The sequence below is a fragment of the Ambystoma mexicanum genome, chromosome 13 (genome assembly GCF_040938575.1).
Source record: "Ambystoma mexicanum isolate Mex_15411 chromosome 13, UKY_AmexF1_1, whole genome shotgun sequence".
In the NCBI taxonomy this organism is placed as follows: domain Eukaryota; kingdom Metazoa; phylum Chordata; class Amphibia; order Caudata; family Ambystomatidae; genus Ambystoma; species Ambystoma mexicanum.
The window spans coordinates 472,680,742-472,704,028 of record NC_090938.1 but is presented as its reverse complement, the minus strand read 5'-3'; the positions used below and the strand labels follow the sequence as shown (position 1 = coordinate 472,704,028).

General features: G+C 46.0%; 1 protein-coding gene across 2 annotated transcripts in view; it reads right to left on the bottom strand.

Moving 5' to 3' along the window:
- Nucleotides 1–23,287, bottom strand: part of CDC27 (cell division cycle 27) — a 1,618,725-nt gene that overhangs the window by 434,476 nt on the left and 1,160,962 nt on the right. For both annotated transcript variants that reach the window (XM_069634092.1, XM_069634093.1), the window contains exon 14: nucleotides 14,725–14,933. In XM_069634092.1, coding sequence (XP_069490193.1) covers nucleotides 14,725–14,933 — 209 coding nt within the window. The remainder of the gene's footprint in view (nucleotides 1–14,724; nucleotides 14,934–23,287) is intronic.

The window sequence follows — 23,287 nt, the reverse complement described above, 5'->3', positions numbered from 1 at the left end:
CAGATGATCCAGGGCTTGTTCTGGAGAACGTGCTCTGATCATCCAATCGTCCAGATAGGGGTAGACATGAATCCCCCTCTCCTGAGACTCGCTGTCACCACCGCCATCAACTTGGTGAAAACTCTTGGGGCGGAGTTAATCCGAAGGGCAGAACCCGAAACTGAAAATGAGAATTGCCAATCGCAATCCTTTCTGTGCTTGAGATAGATTGGCACATGAAAGTAAGCATCCTGAAGGTCTAATGATACCAACCAATACTGGAGTTGGAGAGCCTGAAAGATCTGGGAAAGCGTGACCATCTTGAATTTGTCCTTGCTTAGGAACTTGTTCAAGTTTCTCAAGTCCAAGATGGGTCTCAGTCCTCTTTCTTTGGAATAAGGAAATATGGGGAATACCAACCCTTGTTCCTCTCCGCTACAGGTACATGTTCTATTGCACCTTTCTGTAGCAGGGTTAAAACTTCCTGCAACAGGAGCAGATCCGGATGTTTGGCAGAGTTGTATTCTGGAGGGTGATCCTGAGGTTTCTTTAGAAAAGGAAGGCAGTAACCTTGGGATACTGTTTCCAGTGCCTAAGCATCTGAAGTAAAGCCCCGCCATTCTTCTAAATGCTGTGAGATCCTGCCTCCCACCGGGGTCTTGTGGGTCAGAACCTCAGAGTGGTTTTGCAGCAGCTGAAGGTACAGATTCCGTTGCTGGGGCAGATCTAGCACCTTTTCCTCGCCCCCAAGGACATTTTCTTTGACCTTTCTGATTGGCCTGCCCTCTTCCTTTTCCAATTGAGGAATGATAGCGAAAAGGACGACCCCCCCAGGAAGATGAGCCTGTGTAGGGGCGTTGCTGAGGTTGTCTTATAGCGGCACATATTTTGCCGCCGCTTTGGAGGTCTGTAGCTTCTGCAAACTTTCATCTGCCTTGCTACCGAACAACCTCGAGCCATCAAAAGGCAGATTAAGAAGCCTGGACTGCACATCAGGAGTAAACCCAGACTTTCTTAGCCACGCAAATCTACGTAGCACTGTGCCATTTGCCATGGACCTGCTGATACTGTCAGCTGTGTCCAAACCTGATTGAAGGCATTGTCCTGACGCCTCTTTTCCATCCCTTATAATAGCTAGAAAGCCATCACGTTCTTCACCTTCTGGGATGTGTTCCGCTGCCGCTGACCTGCAGTCCCACAGGGAATATGTGAACCTTGCCAAGGTACAAGTTACATTAGTAGACTTCAAAGCCATACTGCCAGATGTAAAGATTTTCCTAGACCATGCATCCAACTTTTTATCGTCCCTATCTGGAGTGATTGTAGGGTATGCCGCATTCTTTGTGGAAGTGGCTGCCTGTGCTACCAAACTTTCCGGAGTTGGGTGTTTGCTCAGGTATTCCGGATCATATCTACAGGGTCTATATTTTGCCCCAAACTTTATTTACTGCCGCTGTGGCTTCAGGACGTTCCCAGGCAGAACTAACCCTTCTCTGTAAGGCAATATGAAAGGGTAGAATGGGGTCTTGTTGGGGAGTTCCAGATAATATATCCGTCATGTCATCATCTTGACAGACTGGTGAACTCCTACCCCACCCCATAAATTCTGTAACCCTGCTCATGAGTTTTCTACAACCCATATCAACCTGTTCTGATGGGTCTGGTTTGTCAAATTCGTACACTGGAGAAGTGTCCAGGCCACTTGCTGTTTGCAAATATTCTTGCAGATCTTGAATTCTTGATTGAGGGTTAATTAACTCCTCTGGAACAGATCTTGTGCCAAATTTGACACCAGCAGAGGTGACTTCTTCCTCTCCCGAAGAATCTCCCTCATAGATGAATGACATGGTTCTGAAATCATCATGTTGACTCTCAGGTTGAAAAACCTTTTCAGGTAATGCAGGTTTTTTCCCTTATTAAAGACTTGGACGGCGACGAAACGTCGATGGCGCTGATGTCTTAATCACATCCTTCGACGTTGTCGAGGGAACTTTCGACGACTTCGATGTAATCGTCGAGGGAGCCGTGGAAACTGTCGAAGGAGCTTTCGGGTTATCGAGCGTGAACTCGACGTAGCTTCCATCGAGGGAGTTGACTCGAGGACCTTGGATGCCTTCGATGTCGACTTTGATGGCGTATGATCTTTCGACGCCATTTTGTTTCCCTCTACCTTCGATTTATGCACCGAAGGATCTTTTTTATGAGGTGATCGAGAAGAGTCTCTCGATGACGCTCTCGATGTCTTTTTATCAGCTTTCCTGGTTTTGGATCTTCCTCTGTCACTTTGCTTATGAACAGGAGCATGGTCTTCTTTAGCTTTTTTTGAGGGGGTCTGGGCCGCGTTCTCAAAAATTTTAAGCATAGAAACTCGAATTTACTCTGGGAGTCATGCTTTGATGGTCATGCTATATCCTCCTCCGAAGATGTCGAAGAGGATGAGGGAGATCAATGCTGTCTTTTCTTAGCCTTTTTAGATGTCGAAGAAGAAGACTTCTCGATGTACTCCTCGATCGATATTTATGATACTTTTTCGAAGACTCAGCCGAGTCTTTCTTTTTTAAAGTGGACTTCGATAAACCCTCCCCCATCGCCAGTTTACCTCTATGCTCTTTTAAGGCTTTGTGGGTCATCGACTGGCACGAATCACAGTCTTCAGTACGGTAATCGGGACCGAGGCACCAAAGACAATTCTTGTGTGGATCCGTCGGGGACATCTTTCCACTTTTTAGGCATTTTTTAAAACCGGTCTTCGGTGTGGAAGGGTTCAAAGAGGACGACATAGCTCTTGCTCACAAAAGACTGAAGCGCTGTTTAACTCAATCCGAAGCGAAGCCATCGGAAAAACGGAACTGAAGCCAACGGGCGCGCTCGAGGCTCTTTTACAGTGGATGACGTCGGTGCTCGACGGATGCCGCCGAGGGACATCAATGCCGCGGCCTCGAGTGGAGTGCCCTCTGCTGGAGAGAGGAAAACTTTTCCGAGGCGAAACCTAAAGGTAAGGATATATCTAAAATGAGGAATACGTGGGAGGACACAATCCATTCGAAAGACTGACTTTCGGACACCCCACTGAGCAAATATGTGCTGGAGCTGGTTGTCGCATAGCTCCCACTCGTGGCACTGGCTGGCTACCCTGCTGAGGCGGTCTGCCTCCTTGTTTATCCCTAGGAGGTGAAACGCGTTTTAGTGTTATCCCTTTGGCGAAGGCCTAGTGGCAAATCTTTTGTGCTTCCTGGGAAAGGGTTGGAGACCTAGTCATCTCTCCCCCCCCCACTGCTTTCTGAGGTAGTACATGGTTGTGGTGGTATCGGTCAAGATCTGAACTGTGGAGCTTTTTTTTAGCACTGGTAGAAAAGATCAACACCCAGCCGACTGCTCAGAGCTCCAATACATTTATGTGCAGACTGGCTTCCTCCACCGTCCATTTGCCCTTTGTGGAGAGGGCCCACGTGTGCTCCCCTACCAGATAGTGAGGCATCCGAAGTGCTACCCGGTATAAGGTCTTGAAAACAGCATCCCATAGTGATGTTGCCCGTCTTTGCCCACTACTATAGTTGATGTTTGAGTTTTGATGCGATTTGATGTTTGCAGTCGCACAACGCTGTGATCTGGGACCATCTGCTGGCAAGGAACTCTTGTAGATGATGCATGTTTAACCTGCAATGAGGTAGGAGGGGAATACAGGAGGCCATGGTTCCCAGGAGCCCCAAGCATTTTGACTGATCACCATTTTCCTGGATTGAAAAGGGTATTAACGACTTGTCTTGTATTCTGTCCTTGAAGGGACGAACTAGGGCTTTGAATGTTGTGAAGTGAGCTCCCAGAAAAAAAAGGCTTTTGTAAGGCGATGGAGATGATTTTTCAAGTTTATCTCAAACCCGAACTGCCACATTAAGAGCTTTGTTGCTACGATGGATGTGTGAGCCCCTGCCATTCTTTGTGCTTGCACTAGCCAATCATCTAGATATGGCTAGACGTGATGGCGCCCTTTTTTTTCAGAGGGCTGCTGCGACTGGTGCCAGGCATTTGGTTAAGGATTGAGGAGCTGAATTTAATCTGAATGGAAGCACCTTGAATTGATAGTGCTGACCCGTTATTGTAAAACGCAGGTACTTGCGATGTTTCCGGTGCAGCGGGATATGCAAATACACGTCTTTTAGGTCTAAAGACACTAGGAAATTGTATGGCTGCACTGCGCGTATGACTTGCAGCGTGACCATTTTGAACCGTTGCTTCTTGATACATTTGTTTAGTATGCACAGGTTTAACATAGGGCGCCACTTTTTGTCTGGCTTCTGCACCACAGTATCGAGAGTAAACCCTGTTTCTGCTTTGTTCTCTGGGCACTTTTTGTATGGCTTTTTTTGCAACATTTGTTTTATTTCTTGTTTGAGCACCTTTAGATGCGGTGTGGGAGTTTTGAACGGTGTGATATTTGGTGGATGTTTGTTAAATTTTAACAGGTGGTCGGATGCGACCACCTGCTGTACCCATTTGTCCGTTGTAATTTGTTGCAACTGATGCAGATGGTGCAATACTTTTCCTCACACTGGTGTTGTTTGGGTTGTGCAGTCAGGCTTAAGGTTTTGTTCTACCCCACAGAGCCAGAGGATCCTCTCTGCTGCTGTTGCGGTCTGTATTCCCTTGGTCATTGGTATCCCTGGGATGATCCTTTGAAGCCCTGTGAATAATGCAAAGTTTTCCAATATAGTCTGGCCCCTTTGGTGTTTCCCGAGGAGGTTGACCTTCCCGCTGCTCCCTGAAAAGTACATAAAGAGTGGTGAGGGCGGACAGTGTGTCAGTTTTAATTGTTTTCAGTGCCTCATCGATTTTGGGTCCAAACAGACTGTCGTCTTCGAATGGCATGTCAAACCTTTTGATGCACATCCCAGTCTACAGTCTGTGCAATGTAGCCACCCTTGTCTTCGCAAGACCACCCTGTGGTTGATTTGCTTAAAGCTTGTTTTGGCTACATCCACCACAATATTGATATTCTGGTTTGGTGGCTTCCTCTCTTTCAAGACAGCAATTGCTTTGCCATGCTTTTGCTCAGGTAAATGCTCCAGAATAGGTGCTGACCTGTTTCACATTTCACAGTCGTACCTCAACATAATTGTTAGTGCGTTGGCCGCTTTCACTGTAGTGGCACCCACCATGAGCACCTTTTTGCCCATTTTCCGGCATTTGGCCTCTGGTGGCACAGTACACTTGCATGCTCGGGTGTGTGATTTCCTGATTGTTGCCGCTGACATAACAGATTCCGGCGAAGGTTGTGACGTAAGACACTTAGGGGTGGCTTTGAACTTTTTCTCCAGCCTGCCTTCAAAAGCTAGTTCCGTAAAAGGATGTCTTCATGGTACAGAGCTCCTCTTCTCACACATGGTCAAGGATAAGGTTTGCCACTACTGATTTTCTTCTCTTGTTCATATGGTCGAATAAAAAAATGTTCTCTCTCCTTAGAGGGGATGAGGCCAAATTCTTGGCATGCTTTTGTGATCAGTGTGTGGAATGACCCAATCTCATCGAGCGGAGATGGCTTCAGGGCCGCCTCTGTCTGGTAATCTAACTGGTCATCGTCCGCATCTCATTGGTCCTCCTGCTGAGGCGATCCAGTAGAAGTGATGGATGTTGTATCTTGCGGGCCTTGGTCTGGGTCAGTATTGTCGAGTTCCTTCATCTAGTTCTCTGCAGTGTATTTGTGCTCTGTTAGAGCCTTTGTCCCTTGATACAGATGGTTTCCTGGGGCTGTGATGGTATGGGGAGAGCAACCTCATTCCGTTTCTACTTCTTGTCTGCTTTTTGCAGAGGTGACCCTGTTTGTACCTTTTGGTGCTGTGGTGTGGGCGTTACCCTTGGTATCTTTGGAGGCCCACGTGGCACTGGAGGTTGTTGCGTTGTGGCGACCTGTAGTGTAGTTGGGAGTCTGGTGTCTAGTTGAGTGAGCAGGTTCTGAAGTGTGGACAGAACTTGCAGCGAAAGCAGTGACTGCAAATTCAATAGTGGTTCTTGTGGCCGTGCTAGCAAAATATCCCTCAGCTCTCTGGGGGTATGTCGTGGCCATTGTGGGAGACATGGTCATCTTAGTGGTGGAAGAGTTTGTGCAGGCTTTTCCATTATTATGGAATCATCTGCGTCAGATAAAACTGGCGACGCTGCGTGATGTTTCCTGAAGAATCCAATAGGTACTGTAAGATGTCTTCAGACATGACCTGCAAGTACGCAATTGGAGACTGGTGCAGTGATTGGTTGGAGCTGGATTTGTTCTCACTCCCCTGACTGGTGTTATGGGTGCAGGCTATGTATTGTGAGCTTGCAGGCCGAGTCTCCTTCCTGTATTGATCGCTCCTGTGGCGGGGCACACTCCCCACTTTTGGCCAGAGCATGTGAAGGTTCTTGTTTACATGCTGACGAGCGCTTCTCGTCATCTGTGGTTGACGTGCTGTTTTCTGTCGACGAGCCCTTTTTGTTAGTCGGCGAGCGATCCGTCAACATTTGTCTGTCAAAGAGCGGGTCGCCGACAAGTATTTCTTCGTTGTTTAGCGGTCTGTCGACAAGAGCTTCATCAACGAGTTGTTCGCTCGTTGTTGAGCGGTGCTCCGATGAATGTTTTCAGCTGCAGTCGTTGGATTGCTCCATCACACCTTTCGCCCTCGAAGAAGCCCTTTTCGACGGCTGTGCCGTTGTCTAGCATTGAGTCGTTGATGCTAAATTTGTTTTCAGCGTGAGGGCCGGCGGTTGGGCAGTCGCCTCCGCTATCGATTACAGTGATGCTTGGCTTTGTTGAGATCGGTTTAATCATCAATTTAGGTCTTTTAGTTGGACTTTCTTCCGAGTTTGCCCTTTTTGTCTCAGATTCTCATTTCTCTGGGTGTCTGGGGGGATGCTGGGCTCCTTGAGGACTCTGCCTCTGGTGGCCTTCATTTTGCCAGCACATCAGGCGTCTTTCTGTCCATCAGCATTTTTGTGCTGAAATTTCTACAAAAGTCACACTCTTCTGCAGAGTGGTGTGGGTCAAGTCAATAAATGCATTATTCATGCCTGTCCCCCTCAAAAGTGTTTACACCACAGTTAGTGCAGGCTTTAAAGAGGGATGCCTTCCCTTACATATACCCCCCTTTACTTATCTGAAAAAGGAGAATGTCCTGAAGTTCTGAAGCGATGAAGTAGTAATAATGAATTGTGGAGATTTTTCTCAGGAGAAACACAGGAGGACTCCAAGCAAGACATGTGGTTAGAATCTGAAGGGACAATGCAGGGGAAGAGTTAAATACTCCACATCCCATTGGTGGGCAGCAAAAGCCCCCAAAAGGAGGGAAATGGGATACAAGAACACCTACAGAGTTTTCCATATTTACTATTGTATAAGTTAACCAAGGATTCCCAGCCTGACGATGGGGGAACTGTTCATAGCATGTGAATCAATGTAAGATCCAATGCTGGAGAAACAAAGGTCTACTAAATCATTCTATGGATGAGCGAGGCTAATGTTTAATACGTTAGAAGCATACGCTGATGTGCCGAGGCTAGTAGATGCCTGGTTGTACATTAAATCTCGGGGCACAGTCAACATCTTTTATGTTCATTTCTCCTATTGTCATTTTTCTATCAACACAGATTATGTGTAATTCGGGGAATTGGGGGATATTTGAGGGGGCGCAGATACCTTTATCCAATCATGCATCCTTGATCTTTAATATGAACACTAGGGTAAGTAGGACAGAATGGTGTGTGAAGGCGGCAGGAGGACCTTCCAAAGGCCCCACCCAATCCACCAGGCAGACATTAGGAAGCTTACACAAGAATATTGGGAAAACAATGTTACTTCAGAGGCGACTGTGCAAAACAAGTGCAATGACATAAAAGCTGTGGTCTGGGGAACTTATCAAACTAGCTACAGAAACTAAGCGATTGAGAGGTCCAGACAAACAAGGTTAGCAGGGCTGAGCAGCAAATACAACAAAGACACCAAACAGAGCAGAAGAACAAGTTACTTACCAACTGGTAACGTTCTTTCGATTGGATGTTCCTCTAACGTATTCCTCATCTTAGATGTATTCCATCCAGCTGTGCTGCTCTTCGGAAATTTTTTCGGCAGAGGGCGCCGATGTCGTCGAGTCGATGGTCCCTCGAAGGCCTCCGTCGAGGGTGACGTCATCGGGTGTATAAGCAGCACGCGCAGCGCCTGTTGCCCTCAGTTCTGCTTTTTCCCCCCTTTTTTGCCTGTGATCTTGTACTGTGTAGATTGTACCGGCAGACAGGTATCAGCCATGTGAGATTTGAGATAGCAATAACCCGGAAAAATCTACAGAGGGGTAGGTTGGGAGGGCGAGGAGGAATACATTGGAGGCACATCCAATCGAAAGAACGTTAACAGTTGGTAAATAACTTCTTCTTCGAGTGGATTGTGTCCTCCAACGTATTCCTCATCTTAGATAGACTCCCAAAGCAGTATTTTGGATACTTTCCCTGGAGGAGGGGTCAGATTATTTTTTTTTCCACCAATGAAATGCCTTTAGATGGCGCAATAAAGCACTGCTTTTCCAAAAGTCAGCTCCCTAGACAGGGAAGCATCTAGGCTATAGAATTTTGAGAAGGTGTGAAGACCAAGTTGCTGCTTCGCAAATGGACCTTATTGGGACACCTCTTTGAAGGGCGGTGGAAGAGGCGATGCCTCTGGTGGAATGAGCCCTTAACCCTTCTAGTGGGTCTTTTTGTGCTAGTCTGTAGCATTCTGAAATGCAAAGTACGATTCAGCGTGAAATTGTCTGTTTTGTTACCGATTGACCCAGTTTCCTTCCTGTGTAGCCTATAAACAACTGGTTGTCCACTCTAAGCCTAGAAAGTCTAGAGATGTAAAAGCTTAAAGCTCTTTTTGGATACAGTCTGTGTAATCTTTCTTCCTCCTTAGAAGGAGGAGGTGGCGGCGGATAGAATGAGGGTAAAACAATGTTCTTACTTAAATGAAAATCAGATATTACTTTAGGTAAAAATGATGGTTTAACCCTCAATGCAACTCTGTCCTTATGGAACACAGTATAGGGTGGCCCAGAAGACAGTGCCTGCAATTTGCTCACTCTTCTTGATGTGAGAGCAACTAAAAAGGCTGTTTCCATGTTAGTAATCTTAATGGACACGTATGCATAGGCTCAAAAGGGGCACATTAAGAATTTTAGGAATAAATTTAGATCCCAAATCGGTACTTGAAATGGGTGAGGAGGAAACACATTAGGGAGACCTTTTAAGAATTGTGTTAAAGGAATTTTGAGGTAGGAGCATTCTTCCGATGAGCGCTTGAAAATGGAAAGCGCCGCAAGGTAACCTTTTATTGTTCCGATATTCAGACCTCTATGTGCTAGGGTCAGAAGGAAAGACAGTACTTACGGAATAGAACAGAAAAGGATCGACATTCTTTTCCCTGCACCAGTTGCAAAACTTTTTCGAACGGCAACGGTATAGAGATTTTATTGCTCCATATCATCTGGAAGGTTCCAATCCCTGTATCTCAGCCTTTCAGATACCAAGCATGAAGGTTGAGTGTTCTGACCTCTGGGTGGAGAACCTGACCTTCCATTTGAGAGAGAAGGTTCTCTCTCTGAGGAAGACGTACTGGAGGACAGATGGACATATCTAGAAGGTCCGGAGACCACGTTCTCCTGGCCCAATCCGGGGCAATTTGGATCATGCGTTTCCCGAAGCGCCTCAGCCTCCTGATGACCTGAGGAATGACGGGAATCGGAAGGAAGGCGTACAATAGTGGGAAATTCCACTCCACCACGAACGCGTCCCCCAGGGCTCCACTCGGGGGAAATTCCCTTGAGCAATACCTTTCGCATTTTCAGTTGGTACTAGTTGCGAATAGGTCTACCTGGGGGGTTCCCCAAAGGGAGAAGATCTCTTGAATGACTTCCTGAGCCAGTTCCCATTCGTGGGACATCATGCTCTGCCTGCTCAGAGCATCTGCCGGCATATTCTCTTCCCCGGCTAGATGAATTGCCGTTAAAGAGATTGCTTCCTGAATCGCCCAATACCAGAGCTGCATTGCCTCTCTGCACAGGGGTAGTGACCCCACACCACCTCTTTTGTTTAGGTAGTGCATGGCCACTGTGTTGCCCGTCATTATCAGGACATTCTTTCCCCTGACAGATGGCAGGAAGGCCTTTAGCGCTAGTCTGATTGCCCTCAGCTCTAAAAGGTTGATATGTAGTTTGGACTCCGATGGAGACCAACGACCGTTGATTGTCAAATCGTTGGCATGAGCTCCCCACCCCAGTAGTGAGCGTCCGTCACTACTGTGATCTCCGGCCATTGTTGCCAAAAAGGTTCTCCTTTTAGGATGTTCTCTGTACAAGTCCTCCATAGAAGGTCTTGTCTGATCTTGTTCGGAATCTGAAGCAGATACGTCATTTGACCCGAGAACTGGGACCACTTAGTCTTTAGAGCCCATTGAAGGGATCTCATCCTCAAGCGTGCCTCTGGCACCAGGAAGATGCAGGATGCCACGAGGCCGAGCGACCTTAAAAAATCATAAGCCTGGAGATTTTGGTTATTTTGGAATTTTGAAACCATCTGAAGAATGGTTTGAGCCCTCGTCTTGGGAGGCGAGCTCTTTCCGAAGGATGTGTCTAGTACAGCTCCTATGTACTGAAGCTGTTGCGAAGGTGTCATCTTTCACTTCTTGAAATTGAGGGAGAAGCCCAGTTTGTGGAGGAAGTTGCAGGTGACTTTCAGATGATCCAGTGCTTGTTCGGCAGAACCCGCTCTGATCAACCAATCTTCTAGGTAGGGGTAGACATGAACCCCCCCTCTTCTGAGGTGAGCTGCCACCACTACCATTAACTTGGTGAAGACCCTCGGGGCGGGGTCAACCCGAATGGCAGGACTCAAAACTGATAGTGCGAGTCGCCAACTACGAACCTGAGGTATTTTCCGTGTTTGAGATGAATTGGCACATGAAAATAAGCATCCTGGAGGTCCAATGACACCAACCAGTCCTGAAGCTGAAGGGCCTGAAGCATCTGAGAGAGAGTTACCATCTTGAACTTGTCCTTCCTGAGGAACTTGTGCAAGTTTCTTAAGTCCAAGATGGGTCTCAGACCTCCGTCCTTTTTGGGGGATCAAAAAATACGAGAAGTACCATTCCTTGTTTCTCTCCGCTGCAGGTACTGGTTCTATGGCACCTCTCTCCAGCAGGATTAGAACTTCCTGCTGTAGGTGCGGGTTTGAAGACTTCAACTGGTGTCTCCCTGGTGGATTGCTTTGAGGTTGCTTTAGAAAAGGAAGGCGGTAGCCTTGGGCTATTATTTCTAGAGCCCAAACATCTGAAGTAATGGCTCGCCATTCTTGAAGATTCTGTGACAGCCTGCCTCCTACAGGTGTTTTGTGGTGCAAGTTTTCAAAGTGGTTTTGTGGCAGATGTTGCAGCTGCTGCTGGCAGAGAGGCTGCAGTTGGAGCTGATTTAGCACGTTTTCCTCGTTCACCGCGAGTGGCCTTTCTTTGGCCCCTATCACTGGCTTTTCCTCTCGCCTTTCCATATGAGGTGTAACGATAGGATCGTCCCCTCCATGATTGCCCTTGTGCACGAAAAGGCTGAGGTTGCTTAATAGCAGCTCCTAAAGATTCTGCCGCTGCTTTGGAGGTCTGCAATCTCTCAAGGCTCTCGTCAGCCTTGTTGCCAAAAAGGAGAGACCCGTCAAAAGGCATGTTCAGAAGACGGTTCTGTACATCTGGTGCAAAACCCGACTTCGGTAACCACGCAAACCTGCGCATTACCGTGCTAGTGTCCATGGACCTGCTTACACTATCCGCAGTGTCCAACCCAGATTGAAGGGATTCCTGCATGGCCTCCTTTCCATCTACAACGATGGCTAGGAAACCTTCCCTTTCTTCCCCTTCTGGTAGGAGCTCCGCCGCCATTGCAATGCACTCCCACAGAGTGTACGAAAATGTTCCCACGGCACATGTGGAGTTGGCAGAATTTAATGCCATGCTCCCGGCTGAAAATACCTTCTGTGCCCAGCCATCCACACGCTTATCGTCCCTGTCTGGAGGGATAGACGGGTACGCAAGTTTGTTGGAAGCTGTGGCTGCCTGTATGACCAAATCTCGGGAGTTGGATGTTTTGACAGATAGCCGGGGTAGCTACTGGCTGGGCGGTATTTTGATGCGAGAGACTTATTTACCGGAGGAATAGAATCCGGAGTTTCCCAATTCTTGGCCACCCTGTTTTGTAAGGCTACATGAAAAGGTAGTACTGGGTCTTCAGTGGGACCATGGTCCAATATATCTATTAAATCGTCTTGGACGAATTGGGCTGGTGGTCTAGCCCATCCCAAGTAATCTACCACCTTGGTCATTAACTGACGGTAAGATGGACTGGCATGCTCTCCTGGATCTGGTCTACCAAAGTCATTCTCAGGAGAAGTGTGAATGCCACTTTCATTATGTAAAGACTCCACCAAATCGCTCATTCTGCTTTCCTCTGAGATCAAGCATTCAGGGACATTTGGGGTGCCATATTCCAATCCAAAAGGTACATTTTCCTCATCAGATCTCTCCTGTTCCTCAAAAATTGAGGTCAAAGATTTGAAAAACTCCTTCCCAGGGAGAGGCTTGAAAACCTTCTCTGGGAGAGGAGGAGGAAGAGGTGTAGTACCAGACTCTGAAGAAATTACATGTTTTGTAACTTTCTCCTTTTCTGGTTTCCCTGGCTTGGCTGGAGCCTTTGGCGCCAAGGGTTTCGGCGTCGACAACATAGTGGTCGTCGACAGGGTCTGCTTCGAGGGCGTCGAGGCAGTCTTCGACAATTTTCCCTTCGAGGTGTCATAGGTCTCGGACGGCGTCGGTGACCTTGAGCGGTCGACTCGAGCGTTTGTCGCTCGGCGTCCTGGAAGGTTCCCTAGCCTTCCTTTTACGATCATCTGGGCTCGAGGGCGCGCGAGTTCGGAGCGATAATGCTCCCGGCCGGCGTCCGAAGAGGGCGCGGACCGAGGCTTTGCCTTCTCAAACACCTCCATCATTTTGACCCTGAATGCTTCCCACTCTTCGGAAGACTAATGTTTCGTGGGGCATTTCATCTTTTTCTGAGACTCTTCTGACGACGAGGTGGAGGGAGACCTGTTGCGTCGTTTCCTCGATTTTTTTGACGAAGACGAGCGATGAGAATCGCTTTGAGATCTAGATTGATGTCTTTCGCGTCGAGGAGATTTCTCCTCATGGGGTCTCGACTCAACGCTAGAGGCTTTTTGATCCTTCCGACCTACCTGTAGCTTTCCTCTCCTTTCTCGCAAGGCCATCCCCGTCATCGCCTGACACTTCGAACAGGCCTCCATGTCGTGGCCTTCTCCGAGGCACCACAAACACTCGCGGTGCGGGTCTGATCAACATTTTTAAGCCGCACGACTTGCATTTCTTGAAACCTGATCTCGGGGTCGTGGTCAGCGTCGATGACGAGGACATATTTCTTATTATATTATATTTCTTCACAGAACTCGAGGCGCGCCAAATGTCTGAAGCAACGTAACTGCAGAAAAACGGAACTGAGGCCAACGGGCGCCACGCATGCTACTTATACACCCAATGACGTCACCCTCGACGGAGGCCTTCGAGGGACCATCGACTCGACATCGACGCATGGCGTCCTCTGCCGAAAAAATTTCCGAAGAGCAGCAAAGCTGGATGGAATACATCTAAGATGAGTGATACGTTGGAGGGCACAATCCACTCGAAGGGGCTTTACGGAGGGAAAAAACAGATACCCTTATCTACAGGAAACACATCAAAGTAAAACTGCTAAACATACAACCTGCAAGGAAAGACAAGGATGACTCTCAAAGGGAGGCAAATGAGGAATTTAAAAGCTTTCATAGAGAACTTTATTCAGCAGAATGTTTACATGGCTCTGGACAGCTCAGGTACTCCCGACAGAGGCTTAACCACCCTATATTTCAGAGGGTGAAAGGGATTTGTTAGACAGACCTTTAAACAAGTCTAAATTCTTAATGGGAATCAAGCAACTTACTTAAATCCAAGAAATGTCAAGGCTCGGCTGCAATCACAGCCCAATGTAAACATTGTACGCATGTCACGACATCTATCCAGACTAAAATGTTCAATATTTTTTTTGGAAGTCAGGGCCAACTCCAAGGAAATATCCAATACCAACAATATCCATTAGTAAAGGCAAAACATTTAAGTGATGCCTCTCTTACAGAACAAAAGCTCTCAATCCTCATGCAAAGAGGTATACTTCTACTCTTGTGAATGGACTACAATTGATTCTGCCAGATCTAGCAGACCACCCAATCAGGTTTTAAACTGAATAGAAACGTGCTGGCTAACATACAAAAACATACACCTCACAGATAAACCCACCCAGTTGACGATGCAAGTGGTGTTCTTATCTTTGGCTGCTGAGAAAACTTTCAACCACATTAATTGGCAGTTCCTTGAGCATAGTTTTCAGTTTGGCTGGGGCGGGGATGAGAATTATCGGTAATGAAAACCACTCCAGCAAAACATCCAATTGAGAAGATTTATAGATAAGTGACCAGGATTACCGACTCAGTACAGTGCTAGGGGGCATGATTCATGATAATTGCGGATAACTCCATGGATTACAACACTACACAATGTACCTTTAACTCCTAAAATGCTGAGCTCTATGAAATTCTATGGAAATAGGACGAGCATACTTAAAAACATTGGTTTTACCAGCATTCAGAATGTCATATGACAAAAACACTTACCATGCATTGTAATGCCTAGGGTTAACTCTGATTGCATTTCTAAAACAGGCTAGTGCTTTGTCAAGCTCTTCCGTCGAAACAAATTCATGCCCCAGAAGTGTGAAGGCATAGGCATAACTTGGATCTACTTGTATGGCCCTCTGGAAGAACTTGATTGCGATGTCATGTTCACGTTGCAAACTGAAACAGTTTCCTGAAGCACACCATGCCTGTCAAAAAGCAAGACAACTGTTTATAGGGCATATTAAACAAGGATAGCATATTGCACACTAGTGACCTATTCAAAAAAGCAGTTGTAGCAAATTTAGAATATTTCGGTACGATGTCGAGACTTGCATCCTCCACCTATGCAAAAGCCTGCATATTTTGCCCAATTAAAAAATCTAATTTGCAGAATCCCATTACTTTTAAAATGTCACTATCCAAGTGTAAACAGTTCCCAATCGCTTTTCCTTACCACACAGAGCTTGTGTTCCCTCTAAACTCTACCATATTTACATGTGAGACTCTACTGCGCAAGCTTATCGCAGGTCTTCACAGCCCCATGCATGGATTTGGTTCCGACAACACTGCATTTCTCAGAAATGAGCAACGACGTTTGTGAATGAATTACTTTCTTTTGGTAATTTTCTTTAAGGGTTAGCCCTTCCTTTCACAGATTACACATTTATCCACCTGCATCAATCTGGCTTGCAACATTTCAGCCCCTAGAGGGACACAATGGGGCTCTGCTCCACCCAGTGTTGGCAGCTACGTATCCAGATGGATCATCATGGATGGAATATGTAGAGCAGATTATGATACATGACCATAGTTCAGCCCAATTTACCTTGCACTTCGCTGAGCATTTACAAAACTACAAGATATTACAATAGCACCACAAGAGGAGTAGGCTGGGACAGCAGTAAGGTAAAGGCAAGTAATTTGTTCATCTAACGGATTCCTAATCATAGAAATCCTCCCAAAGCAGTATAGGACTTGGAAGGAGGAAAGTGAAGGACTATCACCTACACGTGGCAGCTTTGTCGCACATCTTTACCAGACCGAGCATGCAACCCTGTCAAGATTTCCACAACAGATATATCCCTCTGCAACACAGAAGTAGTCATCAGGTCCTTGGAAAAAGGAGCCCTGAGACTTTAGTCTACAACCTTAAGAAGCAGATTAAGATGGATTTCCATATCAACCATGGTTGGATTTTGGGAGTGTTAGGCAATATTGTATGCAGTACCCTGTGGAAGACTGCACCAGTCTTGTCCTCTTGGCAATAGTTAACCCAACCTTTGGTATAAGCATGTACTACACAAGTTGGTAGAGTGACTGACCCCTCTTGAGACTAAGCAAGGCTGCCCAATGTGAGCTGTAGGGGTGTAACAAGAGTTTCACAGCGACAGCTATTCAAATAAACAGTTGCACTCAAATTAACAATGGTTTGTTTAATTAAGATACATTGGCAGTCAGTTATATAAGCCTTCTTTAAAAGGGAGCAAATATATGTAACAAGAATGTACTTCAAAATACACACATTTTCTTTAAATCAGTAGTTACCATTTGGGATGACGGACAATCCCTCATCCCTGAGGTAACAAATGACTAGGACACTGGTCATAGATATATCACTGGCACATTTAGAGCTATACTGAAGTTAGTGTCAAAAGAGAAAGATGAGGGAATAAAACAATGGTTAAATATTCTTAAGCAGGTATGTACCTTTTGAACCCTCCAATGCAAAGTAAATTAACCCTTTCCCAGCTACACAAGTTACCTAATGTGTGACTTTTGTTAAGGGATAGTTAAAACAAAGTCAGAGGTAAGAAGAGTCATTCAGAAAGCCAGAACAGCCAATGTTAGTTGAGCAAAAGTCTAGGTGAGCTAAAGCACTTCTTGCAGGTAGGGAAAAAGTCTTGCACAATGTTTTATAAGTCTTTGTAGAAAATGAAATCACTGTAGGGCCGCAAGCTGGGAGGCTTGTTTGGGGCAAAGCTGCAAGAAACTCTGCAAAAGCAACTAAGACAAGTCTCAACTGAGAGCTAGCAAGGCTACACAACAAGAGGTAACTATCCCTTGATTTACAGTACCTTAGGGCTATAGAAATTGGTTCCAGCCGTCTTCTGTTCCAGTTGTAGTATGGCAGATCCTGTTCTCCTGGCCCTCAGTCATGGGGACAAGAGGGAGGACGTCTGAGGACTCCTGCATTACAGTTTGAAGGTCGGCGGCAGCAATGGGCAAACTGAAGATCAGCGGCGCTTCGCTGTTTCAGCTTCTCGCAAATAGCACCACCACAGTTCTCGGATACCTTATGGACTTTCCTCACATCTGGGGTCCAGCACTCTGTAGTGGTGGCTTAGGCTTGGTCAGTCCTGCTTCATGGGAGTCCGGAGGATCTTCCTGGAGCTCGGGTCTGACTTAAAAATGATGCACTCGATCCTGGTGTCCCTCTCCTTGGCAATCGGTTCCTGCAGCAGCAATGGAAGTACAGCCAGCTCTGAGAGGATGTCCAGAGGAGTTCGCTTTGGGGGTCGACTGGTCCCACCAACTCAAGGGAAGAAGTCGTCCTTTGCAAGGCTTCTCTAGTGGAGGAGAATTCAGAGCTTCAGCACTGCAGCAGGGCTTCACCGGGCAAACCAACGGTCCAGGAGTTGCAGAAGGCGTCTCTTCCAAGTTCTGCTTCGGATTCCTTCATCCAGTGGTCGACTCTGCCTACCAAGCAAAAGACCTCGCCTTTTATGCAGGTTTATCCCATTCATTCACAGCCTAACTGTCACTCACAGCAGGGTGGCGGTCCTCCACGGACAACCAGCCGGCCAATCACTTTTGGGTGCATTACCGTAACCAAGGGGATTAAGCACTGGTAGTTTTGGGCACCTCCCTCACTTCCTGCCCTGCCAGACAGGGTGGAGCCAGAGGCGGCCTTCAGCAGTGAAACCCGCCAAAGACAAAATGAACAAAGGGACCAAACCTGGTTTGGCGCGTAGAGTAAATTTCAAGGACCTTTCCAACAAGAATTGGCGAAAAAAGACGACAGTGGCCATTTTGACAAAATGGGCACCCATTGGTGCTTTGCTGCAATTGCAGACCGCGGTAGAAACACAATGGTAAGAAAAAGTAAACCACTGCCACCAGCCATTCATTTTAGAAAGGGTAACAAAAAATGTTACATAAGAAACTAGACAAAGGGGATATTAAGTAAACCCTCCAGCACCCTATTTTAAAATAGTGTGTGCTGGGTCTAGAAAGTTACAAATGCAAGTAAAGTCAATTTCACTTCACTGCTCTTGGAAACATTAGTTTAACCAAGAGAAGTGGTATAGGGCTACAGTGAGTCCATGCTGAAACCCAAAGCTTTAAAAATTCAAGATATTCAGTTTGTTGGAGAACACAGACTTCAATTCAACAATCTGAGGAGTTGCCACTAATATATTTTGCTTTCATCAGCCAGGCCCCACAAATATATGGCATAACATTTTTACTGCCTCTGTTGGATAACCCCCTACAGCATAACACAGATCGCCTCATTAACGGTTCTGACATTGCAGATCCGGAGAAGGGGCACAAGAACAAATGACCTCAAAGTGGTATATCTGCGGCAAAATGAAAGAAAATGGGGCATATCCTCTTTTGTCTCTAGGCAATACTTTCAATAAATGCTCCCAAAGCTAGATTTTTCCAATAGTGTATTTCTGAACAGCCAGGCAAAATCCACAGCTGCAGTTTGATGAAAAAGGTTTGTGGCCAGGATATTCAGCATTCCCCTCTAGATATTTTCTAGTTCCATCACAGGCTTCCTTGAGCGATAATTGTAACAAAGCACTGATCTCAGACTTTTTTAAAACTGTTTATTGTACTGCTGCTTGATTTTGCCTTCAGTGGCTTTGTATATACAGGAGGGGGTTGACCCATATTTCTGGCATCCAATTTCTCGCATGCATCTAAACCAGGATAATGAAATTGCTCCCTCGTGGTTTCGAACAACTTCCATTGCTACCCAGTAAGAAACTAATCGAGGTGAATTCTACAATTTGGTCAGTAAAAACCGGTTTTCAAACATGCCTCAACCCCAATACCGCAAATACCCAGTTCTAACCTTAGTGGCACATTAGATGTACTTTGTAGGAGGGATAGCAACGAGTAAGGTTTTGTTTCCAGTTATTTCTGAAGGGTGTAGACCATCTACCCACCACATTTCAGCCCCACGCAATGCGACAAATTATGAAACACCCCCCCCCCCCCCCAATATCCCCTAACCTCCACCCCTCACACCTAGGTTTGGCCAATGTTAATACTCTTCTCCACCTGGGAGAGCCAACTACCGTTGTTCGATATCTGTACTTTGAAGTAGTCATAGAATGCTACCTTATTTACGTTGGTGGTGAAGAGGGCAATGGGGGTGGGGGGGGTTGAACTTGTTTCTTGTGATTCGTTTTCAGCCCCTTCACCTCAAAATGTTGATTAAAAATAGATGGCTGTTTCTGTAGCGCAGCTGGAGTTGATATGGAAACTGCATCATCCGCAAATAAAAGTAGACCTATTTTTTTCCGTCCCAAGGAGGGGCCAACTGCTTCCACATTATTAACAACATGTGCAAGTGAATTAATATATAATAAAAACGAGAACAGGGTCAAAGACAACCTGGTCCACACACTAGTAGACAGAAAAAATAGATGTGAACTCGCATCACAGGCCAAATCTTACTCTCTTTGTTCTTATTGTAAAGGGCAGACAGCACTTCGTAGAGGATGAGAAATCCCCATATCGCTTAATTCCTTCCATACTTTTCTGTGTACATTTTAAAAGGCAGCTTTCAAATAGACAAAAACTAAAAACAGGGCCTGTGCGTGTGGACCCACAAACCAATCAATAAAAAGATGGGACACTTGATAGATTGTCAAGCGAACCTTTCTAAAGCCTGCATGTACATTTACCAGAATGTTATTCGCTGCCCATTCATCTAAATGGGCCAGTAAGACTACCATACAGTTTGCATGTGAAACCTATTATAGATATAGGCTGGTAGCTGGCCGGATCCCATGATATCTCCCTTCTTGAAGATCTGTATAATAAACACACTGTGCCTGCTACCCAGAAGTCCCTGGCCTGCATTATTCATATTAAAAAGCCATGCCGAGGCGCACAGAGAAGCAATCGGGCCAGCGCACTGCAGTGATTTCCCAGTCTTTCCACTAACTTTACTGAACGAAGGCGGAGCTATCCCAAAACCTCTCTGACACCGTGGAGAGGCACAGAGAGGCAGTTGGCGCAGGCCAGGTGAGAGGGGTGGCCCTGCCCGTGTCGAGTTGCCAACACTTGCCTCCTTGGGAAGTGGGGAAAGGGAAAAAAGCACACAAGAAAACAATAAGCCAGGCTCTGTAAATCGGACCAACAACAAGTCTAGGAATTAATCCAGAAGAAGCTGCTGATGGAACACTGAGCAGGTGAGAAGTTAATGTGACCGCTCCAGTGTGAATGATCCCTAGAATTTCTGCTGTTTTCTCCCTGCGATCCTACTATAGCCTCGTCAGCTTGTCTACAACTGAATTTGAGCTTGAGTTACATTTCAGCTGTTCTGCTCAGAATATTGCAACTACAGTCTGCAACTTCATTATGCGTACATTACATTACTCCTTCCTCACATACTTATTTTTGGTGGAAGTGTACACCCTCAGTGACTATTTCTGGACTATATACCTGGTCCCAAGCTATTGCTCCCCAATCCGCAGCAGCGTTCTCGTTTGCATAAACATTTATCTGTATTTATTCACAGCAAAGGCTGTAAATATTTGCTTTTCACAAGTAGTGACTGTTGGCTTTTAGTGCCTTTGATGTACTGCACATTTAAAAAAACTGACTGCGGGCCAAGTGCCTTTGGAAAAACATTTGGAGCCAGAAGCAGATAAAATGGTGTCCTTCAAGTGTAGATTCTTTTGGCCTAAGTGCTTCAGAGCAGTTTGGAGCTTTCTGTGGGTGGTGACAGTGGGCATTACTCACCTTTGAGCCACTCATTTTTATTTTTACACCAACTTGCTCCTCTTAAATCGATGACAGTCCGGCTGGTAGTGCCTTTGAGCCGAATGAATGCATATTGTGAGCCATAAGCAAACAACATCTCTACTTTTCTAGTATTGATTCCTCGGGATTAAGTGCCTTTGTGCAGTCTGCAATTTTCTGTCGGTGGTGACTGCGGGCATTATACGCCTTTGAGCTGCTCATTCTCTGTATCGCTTGGTCTCTCTTTGCATCGGTGACTGTGGCCAGTCAGTGCCTTTGAGCCGATTGCCTAGACTTTAGGAGACCCAGCAATATTTATTCCTTCCACTTAAACACTGGTCTCTATAAATCAAGTAGCTTGTATTCTAATAGTCTTTTTTATGGGCGGTGACGGCAGGCTTTGAGCCGTCCTTATTTTCTCTTCTTGTTTTTTCCATCATCAGCCCTGTAGTGCGACAAAAATGTTGAGTATTCTACTCCCACCCACTGCTTGGGAATGTTGCATACGTACTATCTTAAGAGTGGGCTACTGGATGATGACTTCAGAGCAGCTGAACTTGATGGTCCTGTGGTAATGGGGAAACTTGGTGAAAAAAGGCCCTCTCTTAGGGGTAAATCGGCTCTATCTTCACAAATGCAATTCCCAAATGATCAGGCACAAGCCTTGACGTCCCAGGGAGCAAATGAGAATGACCAGGAGGAAGGTTCAGCACCACCAACAAACACCTCGATTCTATAAACTGCCACATATGAAGGGTCTAGAATTCACTTTAACAGCCACTACCATGAAAATTACTATTAAAGACTTCTTCCCGAGAAGGAAATATTGAAGTTTGGGGGATGCAGATCTTTATGTAATGGATGACCTCACAGGTAATTTTGATCTGATTAGTCATGCGGGTGACTGTAATGGCTCTCCAAAAGTTTGTTACAGGAAGCTAGCTCACCCCCACAGCTACATTTATTCCCTCAGCATCAGGTCTAGCTTTTAGTCCCATAGAGGCACATGGGGAGGCTCCAGGCAGTAGGTCAGCTCCTAATAGGAGCAGAGGGAAATCTGGTGGGGGAGGCCAACATACAGCCGCAGAGAGGGGCATGTGAGGTTACTCTGCCAGCTCTATAATTTTGTTTTAAATTCTTTAGTTATTGTCTTTGAACTAAAAGGTGAGGTCCAAGCACTCGGGTCTGCTATTGGAATTTACCAGGGAAGTCGGTTGAGTGTGGCAGTTCCATGGTAGGCTTAAAAGCAGTTATTACTGATTCTCTGCTCACTCAACTATCTGAATTAAAATTAGACACTAAGCACCAGTCTAAGCTTATAGAGAAGCTACACAGGAAATGGTTGATGACATAAGACTCAGTCGATACACTGACTGCTACCGTAGGATAACTATTAGATGATGCCCAAAGGAAACTGTGCATAGAGGCAAGGGCGAAAAGAGCAACCAGGAGAGGGTCTTATCAGAATTTAATGAAACGCGTCTTTCCGAGTCAATCATGGAAGAATGTATTGGCTTGGCACAATCCTGCAAATTCCAAGAGGACAAGGAAGAGATTAGCTCCCCCAACATAGATTCAATGAAAGGAGTCAATAGGGAGCAGGCTCACTCGTCAAATAAGATCAATGGCAAAACAAGGAAGAAGAAAAAGAAAAGCACAGAGTGGGAAATTGAGGTGCCTCATAGCACATCCCAGATACAAAAACCAAAAAACTGAAAAAACTCCTAGGAAGAAGAAATCAGTCACCGTCCAGTTTGTATGATCTATTAGAACACCCTAGCAGAAGTTTGGCATTGCGGATTGGTGAATCGGCGGGCTATATGCACTTGTATAGCCCGCAGATTGATTACAGCCCGTATTTCGGGCTGCATGTGTATTCCGGAACGGAAAGAGTTAACTTTCCGTTCCGAAATACACGTTCGTAGAGCAACGTGTCAAAGTAGGCTCACAGAAGTTAAAGACAGAAAGGAAAGCAATGGAAACGCTTTCCCAGCGCTCACGGACATGAAATAATGAAAGGCAGGGGTGTTGCAAGGTCTGGAAAAGAACCGGGGCAACGCAAATGTCGGAACTGTCGGCTAGCTAGCATTTTGGTTGTAGCTCCTGAGATTCTATCCGGGGCTACAACGAAAAGACCAGGGGCTATAGCCCCTTAGCCACCCCCTAGCAACGCCTCTGAGAAAGGGAAGCAAAAGAAAGGTTTTCCCAGCATCACACACAGGGAGATGAACTAAGGAAAGGAAACTCTTTCCCAGCATTTCAAAATGTAAAGGGTCTGACATGAGCTGCACTGCAGGTAAGGGGGAACGTATTGAGAAGTTTATATTTACCAAGGAAATTAGGAAATGTTGTAATTACTGCTAAACGTTTAGTTGAGCATGAAAATGGCAATGGAGGAAAAGGGCACAGAAAGGTAAGTAAATGAATTGGCTGTTAATTGAATATATGTACATGTGGAGCTTGCAGAAGTGTATTAACTTACATATTTGTGTGGAGTAACTAGTGGCTAACATTTGTGTAAGGGAGAGGTGGGGATGGGGGAGGCACACCTAAAGTAAACTTAATTAAAGCAGGGGGC